The sequence below is a fragment of the Juglans regia genome, chromosome 3, assembly GCF_001411555.2.
Source record: "Juglans regia cultivar Chandler chromosome 3, Walnut 2.0, whole genome shotgun sequence".
NCBI lineage: Eukaryota > Viridiplantae > Streptophyta > Magnoliopsida > Fagales > Juglandaceae > Juglans > Juglans regia.
In genome coordinates, this window is record NC_049903.1 from 10,482,353 (window position 1) to 10,502,493 (window position 20,141).

At 40.5% G+C, this 20,141-nt stretch overlaps 3 protein-coding genes across 3 annotated transcripts; 2 read left to right on the forward strand and 1 right to left on the reverse strand.

Moving 5' to 3' along the window:
- The first annotated feature begins 381 nt into the window (after positions 1-381).
- On the forward strand, positions 382-15,804 carry LOC108996548 (enhancer of mRNA-decapping protein 4-like). Its single transcript, XM_035688300.1, has 12 exons — positions 382-1,331; positions 2,007-2,056; positions 2,137-2,293; positions 2,439-2,657; positions 2,808-2,936; positions 3,099-4,685; positions 6,731-7,090; positions 7,382-7,501; positions 12,034-12,204; positions 13,782-13,946; positions 14,035-14,160; positions 15,175-15,804. Exons 1-12 carry the CDS (start codon positions 570-572, stop codon positions 15,481-15,483), a joined length of 4,155 nt encoding a protein of 1,384 aa, XP_035544193.1. The 5' UTR covers positions 382-569; the 3' UTR covers positions 15,484-15,804.
- A 252-nt stretch (positions 15,805-16,056) lies between these two features.
- LOC108996549 (chaperone protein dnaJ 11, chloroplastic-like) lies at positions 16,057-16,560 on the reverse strand. The gene has a single exon (XM_018972492.2). It carries the CDS (start codon positions 16,558-16,560, stop codon positions 16,057-16,059), a length of 504 nt encoding a protein of 167 aa, XP_018828037.2.
- Positions 16,561-16,889: 329 nt separating this feature from the next.
- LOC108996547 (pentatricopeptide repeat-containing protein At3g24000, mitochondrial) lies at positions 16,890-20,084 on the forward strand. The gene has a single exon (XM_035688301.1). It carries the CDS (start codon positions 16,998-17,000, stop codon positions 18,963-18,965), a length of 1,968 nt encoding a protein of 655 aa, XP_035544194.1. The 5' UTR covers positions 16,890-16,997; the 3' UTR covers positions 18,966-20,084.
- The last annotated feature ends 57 nt before the right edge of the window (positions 20,085-20,141 follow it).

Genomic DNA, 20,141 nt, shown 5'->3' on the forward strand with positions numbered 1-20,141 from the left:
AACTTGGTTTAACTCCAATTCTAATATAAACATGTAATGAGTTATATATTGAATACATTCCAAAGGTTATATGCGCCGGCGGGACTCCGGGATTTACAGGAGCAGCAGGGAGATGATAGAGAAAATGGGAAGGAAAGTGATGTACGGATGGGATGATGCTTTGCTTCGTAGCGATTTCCACTTCAGTATCTTCTTCAAAGCCATCATTTTAGGGCATATAATACATCAATAAACAAAAAATAAACAAAATTAAATTGTTAATAGTTTTGATGTCTCCACTTTAAGGTGTACCGATTGACCAATGCCAAGTCCCAGCACACTCTCTCTCTCCTCTCTCTCTCTCTCGAAAAAAAAAAAAAACTGTATAGCATTTCCCATATGAAATAATAATTTCGATCAAAAAGTCCGTCTGTCGTCGATTTTTTGTCCTCTTCATATATATTTTCTTTCCCAAAGTCTTTTAATTTAAATTATCTTAGATGCATCGGAAAAGAAGATAAAGAAGAAGTAGAAGAAGAATCAAATCGCTCTCGGCATCCATATTTTCTAGAGATCTTGATCGGTGGATCATGGCTTCCTCTCCTGGAAACCCTAATCTTCTTCAGAACCAAATCCAACAGATTGATGTTCAGAAGCTCTTCAATCCCTCGCCCAATCCTCCTTCTCCGTTTCCTTCTCCTTCTGGCAATCTGAATTCCTCCCCATCTTTTCCTGCTCCTAGTCCGATTTCGTCTGCTCCTTATCCCATGCCGTCGTCTTCTTATCCTCCACCTACTGGCCCTTCCTACCCTTTTCACCCTCACTTCCTTCCTTATCCACCATCCCCACTTGACCATTTCCAGCAGCACCATCAAAATCAGCACCAGAACCAGCTTCTTCCCAGTAGTGCTCGTTTGATGGCGCTCTTGACGACCCAAAACCCTCCCTCCCCCTCAAATTCCAATACTACTCTTGATTTCCCTCAGCTCTCTATGCCCTTTTCTTCTCCATCTCCATCTTCGCCTTCACCCTTGCCTTCACCCTCTTCCGCCGCTTCCAACACCCCTTCCTCAGCACCACCTCCCACCAGGATGCTCAGCACCAAACTTCCCAAGGGACGCCATTTAATCGGTGACCGCGTTGTTTACGACATCGATGTCCGCTTGCAAGGCGAAGTGCAGCCCCAGCTTGAAGTCGCTCCCATCACCAAGTACGGCTCCGATCCCGGCCTCGTTCTCGGCCGTCAGATTGCCGTTAATAGATCTTACATATGCTATGGCCTCAAGCTCGGTAATATTCGTGTCCTTAACATAAATACTGCGTTAAGATCTTTGCTTCGAGGTCACACCCAGGTTCGTGTTTCTTCCGCTACCCACTTCTATACTTGTGTTTCTTCGTCTTACATACATGAGATGGGATTTCTTCTTCTTTCTTTCTTTTAAACCAGAGTAGAGTGGAGTAGAGTAATTGGGGTCTACTACTGTCACTTTTTATTAGGAGTCATTCGCGCTACTTCAATTTTCATTATTTGCTTTAATGCTATTGCAAGTTATAATTTTCTTGAGTTCGCGGTGTAAGAACTGCCGGGCTTTGGCAAGATACGGAACATCTCAAACTTTTTGAAGAAATGCTGCACTTTTTTTTAATCAAATTGTAACTATACATCACAAGTAAACGAATTGAGTGACATTTCCTTTCAGATGCTTTCATCACTCTCTTTTGCAACTCACCTTATGTTAGGTACTCATTTCTGTGATCAAATGTCGAATATGGGTGAAAATTTGATTTTCAATTTCAAATCGTAGTGTTACTTTATTTTTGGTTTACCTGTTTGTATGTGTCTACCAGGCTTTTATTTTACTCTAATTGCAGAAATTTTGGATCTTAGTTTAATTATATATCATTCCTTCTTTTAACTCATTTTTGTTCAATCTTGCCAAATATGGATCATGCTCGTCTGCAATACCCTGTGTGCGTACTCAAGATTACTCTGTTTTATATTATTAATATTTGTATGTATCATGCAGAGAGTAACTGATATGGCTTTCTTTGCCGAGGATGTTCACCTCTTAGCTAGGTAGATCTTTATGCCGATTGTTTATATATCTGTTTCATTTAGTCTTTTTGCTAGAAAGATCTGATTTCCATTTTCTGCAGTGCTGGTGTTGATGGACGAGTTTTCATATGGAATATCCATGAGGGCACAGATGAGGAAGACAAACCTCAAATTACTGGCAAAATTGTTATTGCTATCCAAATAGAAATAGATGAGGAATCAGTTCACCCGCGAGTGTGTTGGCATCCTCACAAACAAGTAATAATTTTTTTATCATTTATGTTATCAAATAAGTTATCTTCTAATATGCTTCTTATTTTTTGTACATTATGCACTTTTGGCTTATTTTCCTTGTCTGTTAGTTTTATGTCTCTATAGTTTACCAAGAAGAATTGCTTCACAGGAAATTTTGATAGTTGCTATTGGAAATCGTATCCTCAAAATTGACACCATAAAAGTTGGAAGGGGCAAGGTATTTTCAGCAGAGGAACCTCTTAAATGTCCAATTGATGAACTGATTGATGGGATCCAATTTGTTGGTAAACATGATCGTCAAGTTACTGAATTGTCAATGTGCCAGTGGATGAGCAGCCGCTTAGCTTCAGCATCGATGGATGGGATGGTGTGTGTTCTTTTCCCAATTGACTTTGTGGTCTTCTGGTTTTACCTTTCCTCTTATTCCGGTGCTTTTGGTAGATATATATACACCACCAAGCTCTGTTTATTATTGTTTATTGTTGTTTAGTTCTCTTTGACTTATCTTCTGCCACAGGTGAAGGTTTGGGAAGACCGTAAGGCACTACCACTTGCAGTATTCAAACCACATGATGGCAATCCTGTTAATTCTGTGACATTCTTGACTGCTCCTCACCGTCCCGATCACATTGTTCTTATTACAGCGGTATATGCTCCTAATCTTTCTCATTATGTCAAGCACGGTGATTGTCATGCTAGACTTAGGGTGTTTTAAGAATAGATTGTTATGTAGCTTCTTTTGCATTCACTTCTGTTCAGTCTGGTAAAGATTCCCTCTTTTTTTCCTCTTTTTCCAAAACCTTTTCAGGGGCCGCTGAATCGGGAAGTGAAAATATGGGCCTCTGCAGGTGAGGAGGGCTGGTTGTTACCTAGTGATACTGAATCATGGAAGTGCACTCAAACTTTGGATATAAAGAGTTCTTTTGAACCCAAGATGGAGGATGCATTCTTTAATCAGGTCATAGCATTGCCTCGTGCAGGCCTATTTCTACTTGCAAATGCCAAGAAGAATGCTATATATGCTGTACACATAGAGTATGGACCTAATCCAGCTGCAACCCGCATGGATTACATTTCAGAGTTTACGGTCACAATGCCTATCTTGAGTCTTACTGGAACCAGTGACAGTCTACCAGATGGAGAACATATTGTCCAGGTCTACTGCGTTCAGACACAAGCAATTCAGCAATATGCACTTCACCTATCTCAGTGCCTGCCACCACCCCTGGAAAATGTGGAGTTGGAGAAATCTGACTCAACTGTTTCCCGCACTTTCAATGCTTTTGATGGTTCGACTTCTTTCACTGAGATGCCTGCAGTTAATTCACCTCCTATGCCACCTATTCTTTCAAGCAGCTCTGAAATCGGCCCAGTTGCTAGCCGTCCTGCAAACTTGTCTTCTTCTGAGGCTACTAGCATGCTGGAGGTTGCTGTTTCTGGTCTGGAAACATTGCCAACTGATGTGCCTTCTCACGTTACAGCTGAAAATATCCACACCGCATCACCTCCTCTTCCTTTGAGCCCAAGGTTAACTCGCAAATTATCTGGTATTAGAAGTCCTTTAAATAGCAATGAGCCTAATCAATCTCTCACAGACCATGGTGGTGACCAACCAGCTCCTGAATATTCGTCTGATCGGGGAATGGACTATGTCAAAGATAACGTGACTGATGTGCCTCCCTCGGATGATAATTCAAGGAAGGGTGACAAAAATGCTGCACAAAGTGATATTCCTATGGTTCCCAATCCTCCTATAGTCTTTAAACAGCCAACACACCTGGTAACTCCATCAGAGTTATTATCTACTGTTTCTTCATCATCTGAGAACTCCCAAATTAGTCGGGGCGTGAATGTGGTAGAGGCAAAGGTTCAAGATGTGAACGTTAAGAATGATGCTGAAAGCATTGAAGTAGAGGTTAAAGTCATCGGTGAGACAAGAACCAGTCAAAATAATGAATCTGACTGTCAGAGAGATTCCCACATTATGGTTGCAGAGAAAAAGGAGAAATCCTTCTATTCCCAGGCATCAGATCTTGGCATTCAGATGGCCAGAGATTGCTCTGTGGGAGCTTATAACACTAAAGAAAGTAGTATTACTAAGGCACCAAACGAACCTCCTAACGCTTGTGTGGAAGAAGATCAAGGCTTGATGAAGGATATACCTACAAAGGTTGGTGAATCAGAAACTCCAATGGCAGTTTTGCAGTCTCCAACATCAGCTCTGAAAGGCAAAAGACAAAAGGGCAAAAATGCTCAAGCGTCTGGTCCATCTTCCCCTTCTCCAAGTCCTTTTCACTCCACTGATTCATTAAACGAAACAGGTGGCAGTTCAGGTGCCCCATCTATGGAAGCCGCTTTGCCCCACTTATTGCCTATGAAGGCAATGCTTGACCAGGTGATTGCTTAAATTTGTGTGTATGTTTTAGTATTAGGTGGACATATTATGGATGAGCTTAATGCAAAATTGACTGGCATGATATTTTTGGTGGGCTGTTGTTGAAGAGTTTTGCTTAATTCAATGTCACTTATTTAATCTCATGCTTTTAGGTGACCAAAATTTATTCATGTGTAGTAGAAATCTTGCAATATTGGTTGGAGTGGATGTTGGCATTTAACTTGTTAACTAGTTTCACCACTTTTTAGAGAAAAAAAAAAAACTAAAAACCACTCCTCCTGTATCATCTTTGCCTTAAATTGAGCTCCCAATGGCAAGCCTAAATACATCATTGGGTGCCAAGGGCCTTGCAATCTCATGCATTTTGTCCTCTTTCTCATGAGGGATGTCTAAGGATTGAATCCCCATACCCCAACCCCCTTTGTGGAAAATGATCAAGCTATGCTTCATGTGGTGCATATGGAGGGAAAGAAATGAACGAAGTTTTGAATACACTAAAAGGAACATGGAAGACCTCAAGGCTTTCTTTTTTAACATACTCTACAATTGGATGGTGGCCAATGTCTCTAGCTTTACTTAACAGGATTTCTTGCTCTTTTCTCTTTCTACCCTGGTGTACTTTGATTATGCCTTCCTTCCCTTTTTATCATTAACAAAATTATCTTACTTATTAAAGAGCAAGCTAGTAACAACCTAGTTGTACGTGGCCCATATGGGGTGGATCTATGGAAATACATAAGGAAAAATTGGGAGTTCTTTCGGAGACACACATATTGTAGAGGGTGATGGCTCTCGTGTCAGATTTTGGTATGACAACTGGTGTGGTGAAAGAAGTCTTCAAGACACTTTCCCTGCCATATTTGGGCTTGCACGAGTGAAAGATGCAGTGATAGCGGACCACTTGCTTTTTTCTAGTGGCTCCCCTCAATGGAATGTTGATTTCATTAGGGTAGCGCAAGATTGGGAGTTGGAGGAGATCACAAAGTTCTATGCGGCACTGTATTTTGTACGTATGACTAAGGGTACCATGAATTGGAGGATTTGGAGCCCTTCCACGAAAGGTAAATTCACTGTCTGATCACTCCACAGAGTTTTAACGAGTCCAGGCATACATTCATTTCCATGGAAGACCATTTGGCAGATAAAAGCTCCTTCCAAAGCCGCCTTTTTCGTTTGGACAACAGCATTGGGCAAAATTCTCACCATAGATAATTTGAGGAAACATCGGTTAATGTTGTTGGACTGGTGTTACATGTGTAAGAGAGTGTGAATCAGTAGACCTTCTATTTCTACACTGTGAGGTGGCGAAGACCTTGTAGGACTATTTTTTTACAGGACTTGGAGGTCTCCGAGGGAATTCACAAGTCACAGCAATCTGAAAAATGGTCCCTATTTGCATGTGTTGGTGTATATGGCGGGAACGAAATGATAGAAGTTTCAAAAACTACGAGAAGACAATGGAGGAGTGGAAAGTCTTTTTCTTTAAAACATTGTTCTCATGGGTGGGGGCCATTCCATTGTTTTTAACGGACTAAGTGTCAGTAACTTTTTACTATCAGTTGTCAACTCTAGTTAGGTATTTCTCATGTATACTCCCTATATACTTGGGTTTTGCCTACTTTTATGAATAAAATACTTTGATTACCGATAAAAATAAAAAAAGTAAAGAACAAGCTAGTTTCACCATTGCATTTGTCTTTAGGCATAAATTTTTGTATAAATGTTAAGTATTATAGCCTTGCACAAGTTGTTCTGGTTCATTGACAACGAATGCCAGATTACTTCATACATTTTGACTATTATAGCCTGAAAAACAATTTCCTATCATGCAAACTGCAGACAGGTCCTTTACTTCCACTTCTTGATATTTATGATGTTGCGGTGTTTTTCTGTTAATGATGACATCATAAATAATGTTTAAAAACAGCTCCCCTCTCCATATCGTTTTCTGCTGTCTAAATATTCATATTGAGTTTGTCTTCTATAGACAGGTACTCCTAATGGTGTATATACTTTTGAACTAATGGCTTTGTCTTGTTTTTCAGTTGATAAACACACAAAAAGAAATGCAGAAGCAGATGAATGTGATAGTTTCTGGTTCAGTTATCAAAGAAGGTAAAAGACTAGAGGGATCCTTGGGCCGGAGCATGGAGAAAGTTGTCAAGGCTAACACTGATGCTCTGTGGGCTCGTTTCCAAGAGGAAAACACAAAGCAGGAGAAGTTAGAACAAGACCGTTTGCAGCAGATAACAAACTTGATGACGAATTATATGAACAAGGACTTGCCAGCCATGCTCGAGAAAACTCTAAAGAAGGAAATAGCTTTGGTTGGACCAGCTGTAGCACGTGCAATTACTCCAGTTATGGAGAAAACCATTTCATCAGCTGTTATGGATTCATTCCAGGTAATAATGTTAGAGCTTGCCAAAGTTTGAGTGTGCATTTGGGTGTCTTCTTGGCATTTAACAGTTCAGTTCTCCTCTGTTTTCATTTTCCCTTTTTGGAGGAATCCACCTTTTTTATCCAAGCCATTTTTTAGGCAATGTAGTGATTTCAATATATAAGATAGATTTGCTCCTTCAAATGTTTGATGCAACACAACATGGGCTCTTAATAATCATAGGTTGCTGCATGACAGCTTAATTTTTCTGCAACATGGATGTGTCTGAATAAGCTTCATATTGTGTACCATGCAGAAAGGAGTGGGAGAAAAGGCAGTGAACCAACTAGAGAAGTCAGTTAGTTCAAAACTTGAAGGTACAGTGTCTAGGCAAATTCAAGCACAGTTTCAAACTTCAGGGAAGCAAATTCTTCAGGTAATTGCAAGTTTAACATAGATCAATGGTATCTATAATAACTATCTTGTGAACTCATTCTTCTTTGCCTCGACCGTCTTATATACCTTCCTCTAAGATGTGTGAATATCTCATTTTTGTCAATTTCAAGGAAATGGATACTCACATGTAGGAAAAGCTAGAAACACTGAATAAGGTTTTGTGATGATTATAGTAGCTTAACCAAATTTTATGGTTCTGAAATAATGTAATCTTTTGTATGCAAGATATTAAATCATAAAACTAATGAAGTCTTTTTACTTAAAAAAATGAAAAAAATACCCGAAATTAACCTATTTAAAACTCTATACAATTTTTGAAGCATGTATTAGACATGGGAGTCTATGCAGCATCCAATATGACTGCTCGAGAGAATCAATTTATTTCTTGGAAAGAAATGTAAGGATCTAACACTGATACATTCTCTAAGGATACATATCTTGACTAGTCGTGCCAAAAGTGAGGATTCATTCACTTGGCTTTCTACCTTCCATGGCATCTTCCATTGTCCTGACTTGTTGGACATGCCATTCACATTGAAGTTGCACTCAATCTGCCTACATGCAGATGTTTCATCAAGATGGTCCATGGATCCTACCACTCGGCACACCATGGTTTTGGATTAGTAGATAGACCACTTGGCTTCCTAAGCTTTTCAGATGATATGAAGCCTTTGAAATATTTTTTTTTTTGATAAGTGATAAAGATTTTATTCATACGAATGCAATAGGCATCGCCCGTGTACACAAGAAGTATACAAACGAAAAACACCTAATTACATTCTAGCTAAGGAAAGAAAGTCATGGACATTGTTTCCATCAAGTACAATGGCTGAAAACCATAGCATTAAAGTGCGCATAAAAAAATTCTGGAGCTCCTCCATTGTGCGTTCCCTATCCTCAAAACATCTCTCATTCCTCTCGGACCATGTGCACCACATGATACACGATGGGATCATCTTCCACACTGCCGCCACTTGGGGACAGCCTTGAAGCTCCTTCCAACAAGCCAAGAAGTCCACCACCCGCGGAGGCATTACCCAAGTAATATCCATTCTTCAAAAGATCTCATTCCATAACCCCCTTGTGACCTCACAATGCAAAAGTAAATGATCTACAGATTCTCCCTGTTTTTTGCACAAATAGCACCAATCCATCACTATGATTCCCTCTTTCTTAGATTGTCCGTAGTCAAGATCTTCCCAAGAGCGCAGTCCATACAAAGAAAGCTACCTTAGTAGGCACCCGTGATCTCCAAATCCTCTTCCATGGAAATGATACATGACCTTGGTTTGACAACATCTTGTAGTAGTTTCTAACTGTAAATTTTTTACTACCATTAGCCCTCCATTGCAACCTATCCTCTTGGGCCATAGTATTTCCCATAGAATAGAGCAACCTGAAAAAATCAAATACAGCCTGCAGTTCCCAATCATTAATATTTCTATTAAAAAGAATATTCCACTGGTAAGATCCATGGGAGAATACCCTCATATCTGCAACTGAGGCCTCTCTGTTAGCTACAATACTAGAGTGCTGGAAATCCACTTTATAAAGCACACTCTCCACACCAAACATCATGCCAAAAACTGATTCTGGAACCATCTCCCACCACGCATCGTATGTGACTTTCGAAGCCCTGCCAACCTTTCCTAATAAATTTTCATAGGCCCACTCCATGTCTCCCTCTTACTTCCTTAGAGCACCATCCTCCCCACCCCCTCCCATGTCTAGAATCAATAATCTCCTTCCAAAGTGCGTTCCCCTCTAAGTGGTACCTCCATAACCATTTGCCCAATAAAGCTTTATTGAACGTTCACAAATTGCAGATCCCCAAACCTCCATTCGGAATAGGAGAACACACCTTGTTCCAGTTAACTAAATGGAATTGGGTTGCCCCCCCCCAAAACAAAAAAGACCGGAATAATCTCTTAATTCTAGTTGCCACCCCTGCAGGCAAAGGGAAGAGTGAAAGGAAAAAAGTGGGGAGATTGGTTAATGAACTCTTAATTAAAGTAAGTCGACCCCCTTTCGATAAATACATCCGTTTCCACCCAGCAAGCATCCTCTCTACTTTCTCCACCACCCCATCCCAAATGGCTCGAGCCTTAAAATTGGCCCCTAGCAGAAGACCCAAATAATTCATAGGCAAGAACGACACCTTGCAATCCAACAACTGCGCCAAGTGGTTAATATTAGGCACCGCACCCACCGCAACGATCTCGGATTTACTAAGATTAACCTTAAGCCCCGACACTGCTTCAAAGCATAACAAAAGAGCTCGCAGAGATTGAATCTGACCAGTATCCACATCACAAAATAAGAGTGTATCATCTGTAAATAAAAGATGAGAAAGTGAAGTAGTACCATTTGTGCCATTACCCACCGAAAAACCGGATAAAAAACCTCCACCCACAGCGGCCTTCACCAACCACCCCAGAGCCTCCATAACAATGACGAACAAGAGAGGAGACAAGGAATCCCCCTGCCTCAAACCACGTGAGCTGTTAAAGAACCCAACAGGAGTACCATTAACTAATACTGAAAAACGGACGGTAGATATACAACAACGGATCCAAGAAATCCACCTGTTACCAAAACTACACCTACCAAGCAAGTAAAGAAGAAAATCTCAATTCACATGGTCATAAGCTTTTCCATGTCAAGCTTGCAAAGAATACCTGGAACACCTTCTCACAACCTATGATCCAAACACTCATTGGCAATAAGCACCGAATCCAGAATCTGTCTCCCCCTAATGAAGGCATTTTGAGGCTTAGAAATAATATGTTTCATCACTGAGTTAAGCCTATTTGCCAGGACCTTGGAGATAATTTTATAAACTCCACTCACCAGGCTTATGGGGCGAAAATCTTCAACTACCTTAGCCCCATGTTTCTTTGGGATAAGAGCAATGAACGTCGCATTTAGGCTTTTCTCAAAGTTATGGAAGGAGTGGAATTCTGCAAAAACCTGCATAATATCACATTTTACTACATCCCAACAAGCCTGGAAGAAACCCATCGAGAAGCCATCTAGGCCCCGTGCCTTGTCCTTCGCCATGTTACTAATAACCCTACACACCTCATCTTCCTCAAATGCCCTTTCCAACCCATTAGCACTTTGTGAATCAATAGCCTCGGATGACAAGCCATCAAGTTTTGGCCTCAGGCATGCCGGTTCCGAAAGTAGATTCTCAAAATGCTGCACAATATGAGTTTCCAAATCAACAAAGGATGAAAGCACTTGGGTACCTGAGTGGAGTGACTCAATAGTGTTATTGCGTCGATGTGAATTCGCCACTTTATGGAAGAATTTCGTTCATTTATCATCCTCTTTTAGCCAAAGGGCCTTGGATTTTTGTCGCCACGAAATCTCTTCCATCAATAGCACCTTCTCCAGGTCAGTTACAACCTCTCTTTTTCTAACAAGGGCCTCCTCCAAGAGGTCTCCCGTCAATTCCCTTTCTCTAAATCTTGTAGTTCCTCCATAAGAGTATTCTTTTGATTGTCAATGCTACCAAACACCTCTAAATTCCACTTCTTAAGATCTTGCTTCAAAGCTTTGAGCTTACAAGCTAGAATGAAACTGGGGTTGCTTGTAAACATATAAGAGGACCACCAAGAACGCACCTTCTCTACAAAGCCCTTCGCCGCTAACCACATATTTTCAAATTTGAATGGTCTGCGTCTACCAATAATACCTCCACAGTCCAAGACAATAGGAAAATGGTCGGAGCACACACGGGGCAACCATTTCTGAGAAAGATCAGGAAAATACGCCTCCCATGACTGGGAGACAAGGAACCTATCCAATCTTGACTATCCCTGTCCATTAGACCAAGTGAACTCACCCCCAAGAAGAGGGAGATCCATAAGATCTAAATCAAATACAAACTCCGAGAACTCCTCCATAGCTGCCGAGTGGCGGTGGGTCCCCGAACTCTCGTTGGGAAAGCGAACAATATTAAAATCTCCCCCCATGCACCACGGCACCTCCCATAAATAAATTAGACCCGCCAACTCCTCCCATAGTCGCCTCCTCTCATTATCCAAATTTGGACCATAGGTACCCGCAAAGGCCCATTCCCATCCATCAATCGTATTTTTAAAACGACCGGCAATCGTATTACCTTCAATATCACCGGATTTCAGTTTTCAAGTCACCTCTATCTCCATTGAATCACACCTCCTAATTCTAATTGTATTAGCTCTCACTCATGTAATTAACGGGGTGTTTGTATATATATATGGATTCATAGGTGTATCCAGTAGCTTTAAAATGATTAATTTAGGAGGATTTATAAAAGCCTTGCTTTTCATTATTAGTAGTGTATTTTGGGTTGACTGAAATAGTCTCCCCCCTCCTGCCACCCTCCCAAAAGAAAAGAAAACCTGACTTAGTTTGGTTTTTTCTAACTTGGTGACGTTAATGGTCATGTGCCCTTCTTTGGTGTGAATGTGGATTCAGGTGGTGTCATTGTTACTGATCATAATATTGGCATATATGCTGCAGGATACATTAAGGTCTAGTCTCGAAGCTGCAATCATTCCTGCATTTGAGATGTCATGCAAAGCTATGTTTGAGCAAGTTGATGTCACATTCCAGAAAGGGCTTAGTAAACATACAACTGCTGCTCAGCAGCAGTTTGAGGCCACACTTTCTCCACTTGCTATTGCTTTAAGGGTAAGTGTAGCTTAACATGATAGTTTAGTAGGAAAGATTTGTTCCTTCTTTAATACATAGTTCTTTTTATCACCATTGACAAATATCACATTGAGAAGGGAACCATTTTTGCATGTCTCCCTTGCAAGTTATGCTGAACAAATATTATATTTCTCATTGTGTATTTATCGGACTTGAAACAACTATTTTGCATCTTAAACAATGTCTTAGTAGCATCTAATCTTCATCTTTTTTTTTTTTTTTTTTAATAAGTAGCAAATAATCTTCATCTTTCGTGTGAATCATTTGGTAAAAAATGAAATGTGTTGAAAAGTAATGTGTATGATGCAAGTAGAAACTAAAACCATATAGTCTATAGGCTAGATAATTTTCAAGCCATGGAGCTTTGCTTTTATGAAGCCATGTCATCAAATAACCCACTATATTATTATTAAATGACAATTAGTTGTATAATGTGACATCATTAAGTTAAGCATATAAAATATAAATATATATATACAATTAAATTAAATTACTAATTTTATTTACAATTAAAATTATTAGATGAAAATAATATATTTAATCAAATTACTAATATTCATTCAAGATTAGTCTTCTTTCAGATTTGCTAATGCGTGCCTTTTTGTTTTCTCAACTTGTCTGTTTATTTTGGCGCACTATATAAATAAGTTATGATCCATCTCTTCACTTAAGTAGAGTTTGTGAGGTTTTCCATCCTTAACATAGCAAACAAATGAGAGTATGGGGATAAAAGATCAAACTTTTCAACCATAATTTTAGAGATCAAAATGCTAACAGTGACACTCTTTGAAAGATTCTATTTATTGTATAATGCCTGTAGGTATACTTAGTTGCATAGAGTATTTTTCATAAAATGAATTTAGCTATTCTACTTATCAAAAAAAAATTAATAATGAATTTATCTATTCCTATGCGATTCGTCATACCAATGATGATGGTAGATGGTATATGGGATCCTACATTGCTTGGGAGGGAAACATTCTTGCTCTTTATAATAATTCCAATAGGGCTCCAATTGTACCATTGACTAGTCCTTTTGGAGTATAGGCCTAGATGTGGCTTGGGCCTTTCCTTGGGCCGTTACATTCTGCACATCATGCAAGTTTATGTTAGCTTGTATAATAAATATTCATTATGAAAGTTATCATGCAAAGAAAGCTAGTCGTGGAATCGAATGTTTGAGAAGCCCTTCATTACTGAACTTTTTCATTGTCATTGGTGGGCTTCTATAAATATTAAATTTGCGTTGCAGTGGAAAATTTTTGATCTAGTTCATGTACATCATATGTATAGTCTGTTTCTTCTTTAATAGGATTTGCACATTTTTTTCATTGAAGTAACTATGTTAATTTCAGTACTGTACTTTTTTTATGATATATCGTATTGTGTTATTGTGGATAGTTATAATATTTTATGTTACTACTTTGTAAATTCTACCTGGTAACAGGACTAGAACCATGGGCTTGTAAGTTTTTGGGCATTTATGTATGCTTCAGCTGTCTCATTTTCTTGTAAAACTGTGTACTGATCATCTAATGCTGTTTACGGAATAAAAGGATTCAATTACTTCAGCATCGGCAATCACTCAAACATTGAGCGGAGAATTGGCTGATGGCCAACGTCAGCTGTTAGCCATTGCAGCTTCAGGTGCTAATTCGAAAGCAGTAAATCCTTTGGTAACACAGTTGAGCAATGGACCATTGGCAGGTCTTCTCGAGATGGTACATGCATATAACCTTCCTTCTGAGTCTGCCATTGTATCCTTTCTTCTTTTGGGTTTACTGACATTTGATGGTCATGTCTGTGTAGGCTGAGGCACCTTTGGATCCAACTAAAGAACTATCTAGATTGATAGCTGAGGGCAAATTTGAGGAAGCATTCACTGGAGCCCTGCACAGAAGGGATGTCTCAATAGTTTCATGGTTATGTTCTCAGGTATTCCTGCTCTGCACACTGACATATTATCAATTTTGTTCCAAATCCATGTATTGCTATTGGAGGATTAGAGGTGCTGCATATAGAGTACGCAATTCACTCTATAAGATGCTCTTGTCAAGTCTGTCAGGACCGTGACATATTTTAATTGACTATTGTTGATATTTGCAATATGGGACAATATTCCTCCCCAAAGACCAACATTCATGTAAAATGTGTCGTGTGAGGAATTGAGATCAATGATCACTGTACAGCTAAGCATTTTTTTTATAAGAAAATTTATTGATCCTCATAATTAGGCATAGCTCAAGTATACAGGTAGTATACAAGAGAGAAACACCTACTTACAATCCACGAGCTATAAAAAGCAGCTTATAACTCATTAAACTGAACCCCCTCCAATAGCCTTAGCCCAAAGTAACAAAGTATGAAAAAATAAATCTCTAATCCCCCATCGAACGTTCTCTATTTTCAAAACAACGTCCATTCCTCTCATTCCATATGCACCACATAAGACATAATGGCACCATCTTCCAAACAATCGCTATTTAACGATTGCCCTGAATTCCACTCCAACAAGCCAAAATATCCACCACCCTCCTAAGCATCACCCATGCAATATCCAATCTAACAAAGATCTTGTCCCATAAAGCCTTCACCACATCACAATGACCACATCACAATGGAGAATAAGATGATCCACCGATTCTCCATTCTTCTTACACATAAAGCACCAATCCATAATAAAAATATCATGCTTTCTCAACTTATCAATAGTCAAAATTTTCCCATAAGAGGCCAACCAACCTGTATATGTCGCTGGCATATGTATGAATGCTCAAGGGTCTGGGGTGGATGAGGAACTTGATTAGTTATGTCTATCTGCTTGCAAGTCCACTTGATAATCCAACTATAGTTCCGGTATCTTGCTTATATTCGAACGATTTGTGTTGTGTACACTTCATTACTGGCTCTAATTACGCAAATCTCTTCATTTACGTCCCCCCCACGCAGGTTGATTTACAGAGAATTTTGTCAACGGTGCCACTTCCTCTAAGCCAAGGAGTTCTGCTAGCTCTTCTCCAGCAACTGGCTTATGATATTAGCAAGGAAATACCCAGAAAGCTGGCTTGGATGACAGACGTAGCTGTTGCCATAGACCCACAAGATCCAACGATTGCAGTGCATGTGCATCCCATTTTCGAGCAGGTATATCAGATACTGGGTCATCAACGGAACCTACCAACTACCTCTGCTTCTGAAGCAAGCAGCATCCGCCTTCTTATGCACGTCATCAACTCTGTGTTAATGAGCTGTAAATGATCCTCCCCACCTTATCTTTGTAATCATTCTGAAGTTGTAAGTGGATAATTGGGTTGTACAGAAATGTAGGAAGGTCCAGGATAGAAAGTATAGATTATGTAATGATTGGTATTTTGATTATCTGTGTGAAATAGATCTTGTATAAATGCTTGCAGCTCTTTTTTGCACTTTTAAAGAACATCACATGAGGGATTGCATTTGTTTTTATTCCCCTTTCTTGGTGGGGGGCTTTATACCTTTTGTTTTAACCTTAAACCTCAGGGAAAAGTTTGTTCCTTTTGGATGGCAAATGATATCCGGTTGAGCAGGAGTTTTCCTTCATGATTTAGTACATATTATATTCTCGAACAGAAGTGGAATACTTATGTCATTTACTAGCAATGCCTAAACAAGGTAAAGGCCATCCTGAAGTCCTAAGCTGCACTGATTCTACAACTCTTTGGCTCCTAGTTTTTCGAAAGATCTAATAAATTATGCCTCTGAACCAGAAATGGGGATGAGTTGGAAATGATGCAAAAGCAACATAATCACATTGTTCATCTGCAATTTTTTGATACATTCGCATTTGTTGATTTACCAGCACTGATCAGTTTCCCAGCTCCTGGTGGGACTAGGGAATCCTGCCATGTACCTATATGGACATGAATGAGCGATATTTATAGCACCGATAGTCAAATCGTATCGAGCTCGGGCCACGGGATCAGATAGCGTTGTATAGGCATTGTGAATCTCAATGAAATCCCGAGCATCGCGATCGGCGCTGGAACCGACGACGGCGTCTGGATGGTACTGCTTGGCCAAATTACGGTATGCAGCTTTGATCTCGGTTTGCGAAGCGGTTACCTTCACTCGGAGTAATTGGTAAAACGTGCCATTCAATGCGAGTGATGATTTCATTGTCCTCACCGAACCATCTACCCTTTCGGTTGCAGTGGCAGCACACAGCGGGATCGTCCTGCGTTGGGTTTTGACACAAGCATGTCTAGGCAGCATTGGTAGCGGATTCTTACTATTTGGATGAAATATATTGGACCCAAATGAGGATTTTGGAGGGTGAAGGCTGGTGTATCCTGGCATTTCTGTCTGATCAGGTATTGCGTAACTGGAGTAGAAATTGGAAAGCGGAAACTAGAGCGTAGAAAGTTGATAAGGAAACTGGGGCGGCTTAAGAAAGAAGCTCGTGGGTTTGCTTTTTGGACACTGAAAACTTAGGTTTTGCGAGTTTATAAAGAAGAACGATGAGGAGAATAGATAGGAATAGTGATGCAGTGGGCGCCTACCATTTTGCTTTTGAGCAGTTTAGGTTTTCAGCACACTGTTGGGTTAAATGGTGGTGGGCAGGTGTTTTCTGTACAGAGTAGTTTTTATTATTATTATTATTCATTCTTTTAATATTTTTTATTCTTTATTTTCTAATGTTAGAGAATCTTCCCATATTTAACGCAAGAGACTCACGTGAATCGTGATTGCGCCGCATGTAGCATTTGAGTTTCCAGAAGAAGACGACCCAGATCATGAACAATCTGTACAATGCAATCCTGAGGGGAGCGATCCGTCTTAGAGTTTCACGGTTTGGCGCGTGTGCAACAACTCCAGCTACCTTGATCGATTCCGAGGTTTCCGAGGGAGATTGCTGTGCTTCTGATTGTGGCATCATCGTCCAAGACAAGGACCTTCTCCGCAAGAGCAGGACCCACAATTCCCCTACGGGGCTTCTTGTGCTTGATCTAATCGACCGTGGTTCCCTCGAACCAGACCGTACTTTGTACAATAAGTTGTTGAAGAAATGCACCCAGTTGGGAATGGTTAAAGAAGGAAAAGCTTTGCACTTCCATATTCTCCGTTCGGAGTTCAGTAATGACCTCGTTATTCTTAACTCCGTTCTCAACATGTATGCTAAGTTTGGTGCTTTGGACGATGCTCGTAAACTGTTCGGCGAAATGCCTTGTAAAGACGTAGTCTCTTGGACTGCCTTGATTGCTGGTTACTCTCAGAACGATCGCGCTGAGGATGCTCTTATTTTGTTCCCTCAAATGCTCCAACTCGGGTTTCAGCCCAATCAGTTCACTTTGTCTAGCCTGTTAAAGGCTTCCGGGGCTGGGCCTGACGACAAGCATGGCCGGCAACTCCACGCCTTTTCTTTTAAGTATGGTTATGATTCCAATGTTTATGTGGGCAGTTCTCTTGTGGACATGTATGCTAGGTTTGGTCTTCTGGATGAAGCACAGTTGATCTTTGACGAATTGGAAAGCAAGAACGAGGTGTCTTGGAATGCTTTGATTGCCGGGCATGCTAGGAAGGGTCAAGGAGAGCATGCTCTGAGTCTGTTCCGGGAGATGCAGAGGGAAGATCTTAGACCGACCCAGTTTACCTATTCTAGTGTTTTTAGCGCTTGTGCAAGTACTGGGTCTCTGGAGCAAGGCAAATGGGTTCATGCACATATGACAAAATCGGGGGTTAAGCTTGTTGCTTTTGTGGGAAACACTCTTCTTGACATGTACTCGAAATCAGGGAGCATTGAGGATGCAACAAAGGTTTTTGATAGATTGGGGAAACGAGACCTGGTTTCTTGGAATTCAATGCTAAAGGGATATGCACGACATGGGCTTGGGAAGGAAACTTTGGAACGGTTTGAAGAAATGCTCAGGATTCCAATTCAACCTAATGATGTAACCTTCCTTTGTGTCCTTCATGCGTGTAGCCATGCTGGGCTTTTGGATGAAGGACATTATTATTTTGAACTGATGAAGAAGTACATGATAGAACCGCATGTTGCTCATTATGTAACAATTGTTGATCTTCTTGGTCGAGCAGGTCTTCTCGATCGAGCCTTGAAGTTCATAAGTGAGATGCCCATTGAACCCACAGCAGCAGTCTGGAAGGCCTTGCTTGGTGCTTGTAGGATGCATAAGAATATGGATTTAGGTGCTTATGCTGCTGAACGTGTTTTTGAGCTCGACCCGTATGATTCGGGGCCCCACGTCTTGCTCTCTAATATCTATGCCTCAGCTGGAAGATGGGATGACGTCATGAAAGTGAGAAAAATGATGAAAGAGAGTGGAGTGAAGAAGCAACCTGCTTGTAGTTGGGTGGAGATCGAGAATACAGTCCATTTGTTTGTGTCAAATGACGATGCCCACCTGCAAAGAGACGAGATCCGCAGGAAATGGGAGGAGATCCTTGGAAAGATCAAGGAGATTGGATATGTCCCGGACACTAGCCATGTGTTGTTGTTTGTGGATGAGCACGAGAAGGAAGAAAAGTTGCAGTGCCATAGTGAGAAGCTTGCTCTAGCATTTGCCCTTCTCAAGACACCTCCCGGGTCAACCATACGAATCAAGAAGAACATCAGAGTTTGTGGTGATTGCCATTCTGCAATCAAGTTTGCATCCAAGGTGGTGGATAGAGAAATCATCGTGAGGGATACCAATCGATTTCATCGCTTCAGTGATGGCTCATGCTCTTGCGGGGACTACTGGTAGTGCTTACTACCTAATCACCCACAAAGTCTCAAAATCCGGTTTTTGTATTGATGATGATAAGTCACCATGTTCGAGATTTTCAGGGTTTAAGTTGGCATGGCAATGAGTTATGCATGAACCTCCAATGTTTGCTATGATATATGGTTTTCAGAGTTTGTGTTGGGAAGAAAAATTATGTTGGCCTTTGATGGGTAGTTAATTTGTGATGGCCGAGGAACTTTTGGAAGATGGCTAAAGCGAGAGAAGGTAGCCAAGGCTCTTAATTCTTATCCAGGAGCAACCATCAATTATTTCCATATTGGCATGACTAATCCCATAAGGTTATTGTATATGCTTCTGCAGTCTGGGACAGAAGCCCCGGAAGATCCTCCTGAGGTTGTCTTTTTGGAATGAAATTATTTCTTGCATCAGAATGGTTGAATTCTCACCTATGTTACAGCAACATTATGCAGGAGCTACTACATTTCATACGTACAGTTGAGGTAATCAGAACCATGGTGGACTATACAATGCAGCACATTGACAATGATGAGAGCAAAATCTGCGTGAAGGTTTGGGCAGAAACCATCACGCATATGGTTTTTCTGAGCAGAAAAGCAAAAGGGAAGAGACCGGAGATTGGAACTCTCTACCTATACGGCTATACGTAACAATGATAACAACCCGATCAAGCAGAACATCTGTTTAGAAAGTCCAGACGGATCTGCAAGCAGCCCGCATATATGGTTGGCTCGAAACTATCTCGCGTATATGGTTTTTCTGAGCAGAAAGGCAAAAGGGAAGAGATCGGAGGTTGTACTTTGTAGCTCTCTACTTTTACGTAACCATGATAACAGCCTCATCCACCGGAACATCTGTTTAGACAGTCTAGACGGATCTGTACGTGGCTGGCTCTGTCAATTAAATAATAACTGATCTTTCTTGAAATCAGTTGTAAAGTACGAACGAATGTCAGAGCATACACCATAGATTATAGAGTTTTATATATAGGCTTGTGCATCCTAAGACAAGGAAAACGCTGTCATGGATGTTGCACCAAAACGCACCATGTTGAAATATTGAAAATTGTTGGCATTTTGGACTATTTATTCGATATTAAGATGTGACCCACCATATGAAATCCTTTTTCTTTTCTTTTTCCTTTAACTTTTTATTCACGGGATGACATTGTTACTC

Bases quoted from the DNA above. Each gene is read 5' to 3' on its own strand.
- LOC108996548 (XM_035688300.1), top strand. From the start codon at position 570: ATGGCTTCCTCTCCTGGAAACCCTAATCTTCTTCAGAACCAAATCCAA. The intron at 2,937-3,098 runs GTATATGCTCCT...AAACCTTTTCAG, and splicing joins ACATTGTTCTTATTACAGCG to GGGCCGCTGAATCGGGAAGT. The intron at 12,205-13,781 runs GTAAGTGTAGCT...ACGGAATAAAAG, and splicing joins CACTTGCTATTGCTTTAAGG to GATTCAATTACTTCAGCATC.
- LOC108996549 (XM_018972492.2), bottom strand. From the start codon at position 16,560: ATGCCAGGATACACCAGCCTTCACCCTCCAAAATCCTCATTTGGGTCC.
- LOC108996547 (XM_035688301.1), top strand. From the start codon at position 16,998: ATGAACAATCTGTACAATGCAATCCTGAGGGGAGCGATCCGTCTTAGA.